This window comes from Galeopterus variegatus, unplaced genomic scaffold (assembly GCF_000696425.1).
Source record: "Galeopterus variegatus unplaced genomic scaffold, G_variegatus-3.0.2 Scaffold6236, whole genome shotgun sequence".
Classification (NCBI taxonomy): Eukaryota; Metazoa; Chordata; class Mammalia; order Dermoptera; family Cynocephalidae; genus Galeopterus; species Galeopterus variegatus.
Window position 1 is genome coordinate 63,244 of NW_007732347.1, and position 1,302 is coordinate 64,545.

At 44.3% G+C, this 1,302-nt stretch overlaps 1 protein-coding gene across 1 annotated transcript in view; it reads left to right on the top strand.

The window, feature by feature from the left end:
- Window positions 1-586: 586 nt before the first annotated feature.
- LOC103606036 (keratin-associated protein 21-1-like) overlaps window positions 587-1,302 on the top strand; it is a 1,311-nt gene continuing 595 nt past the window's right edge. Inside the window, exon 1 of the mRNA XM_008590634.1 lies at window positions 587-1,080. Coding sequence (XP_008588856.1) covers window positions 587-1,080 — 494 coding nt within the window. The remainder of the gene's footprint in view (window positions 1,081-1,302) is intronic.

Sequence of the window (1,302 nt, forward strand, 5' to 3'; positions counted from 1 at the left end):
CATAAGAATTTGTCTTATTAACACTATCAGTGAAGTCATCATGAAGAGCTCCTTTAAAAGTTGTAATGTTCAGTCCAGCTATGAGTTCCAAAAGGCTGACCATCCCAGGTCATAGTCCAAGACTGGCCAATTTGGAGATTGTGACAGAATCGGGGAAAGTGTGAGCTAAATGTGTGCAAAGGGATGGATCTGCGCATCAGTGACTTACATCCAGATATGAGAGCAACACACCTAGGAGAAAATGGCCTGAAACTCAAACGTGGGGGATGCCCGAGTCTTTCTTCAGCACGATTACATAAATTTCTTCATTCTTCCCACAACATGAACCAGTGAGGTGTCAACAATACCAAATGTGGCTTACAGAATCCAGGGCAAGTTGTGGTGGGCCATCGTGAAGTGCGAGAGCCACTACTTCCCAGCAGCATCCTGGACACTGTGACGCCATGCTGCACACCCACTGTGCAGTGGCAGTGGAGAGATGCCAGAAATGTGACACGAGTGCCCTTAGTGAGTAGTGCACTCCATTTCCACATTTCTTTTGCTTGAATGAGATCCATGGAAGACAAGGGACTACTGGTATGAGCATATGCATGTCCGTGTCATCCGTATCCATGGCTGTATCTATGGCTATAGCTATGCCTGTGTTTATATCTATGTCTATGTCTGTGGTTATGCCCATGGCTATGTTTATGTCTATGGCTATGGCTGGGGGTATGCCTATGGCTATGTCTATGGCTATGTCCATGTCTACGGCTATGTCTATGTCTATGCCTATGCCTATGCCTATGGCTATGTTTATGGTTATGGCTATGGCTATGGCTATGGCTATGCCCATGGCTATGACCATTGCTATGTCTCTGTCTATGGCTATTCCCATGGCTATGTTTACATCTATGTCTATGGCTATGATCATGGCTATGTCTATGGCTATGGCTGTGGGTATGGCTATGGCTGTGGGTATGTCTATGGCTGTGGGTATGGCTATGGCTGTGGGTATGTCTATGGCTATGTCTATGGCTATGTCCATGTCTATGTCTATGTCTGTGTGTTGTCTATGATCATGGCTATGTCTATGGCTATGTCTGTGTCTTGTCTATGTTCATGTTTATGGCTCTGTAAGTTTTCAGACAGAGACCTGTATTAGGCTCAACTATAAGAGCTAAGATCTCTTGTATGTCCTGGCCTAAAAAAATATCCAGAAAACCTGGTGTAAGCCACAAATGATGATTATAAGATCTCTGTCTTCTACAAGTGCCTACTTACAATAACCATGCATGCCTTTCAACAACCCATAAACATTTA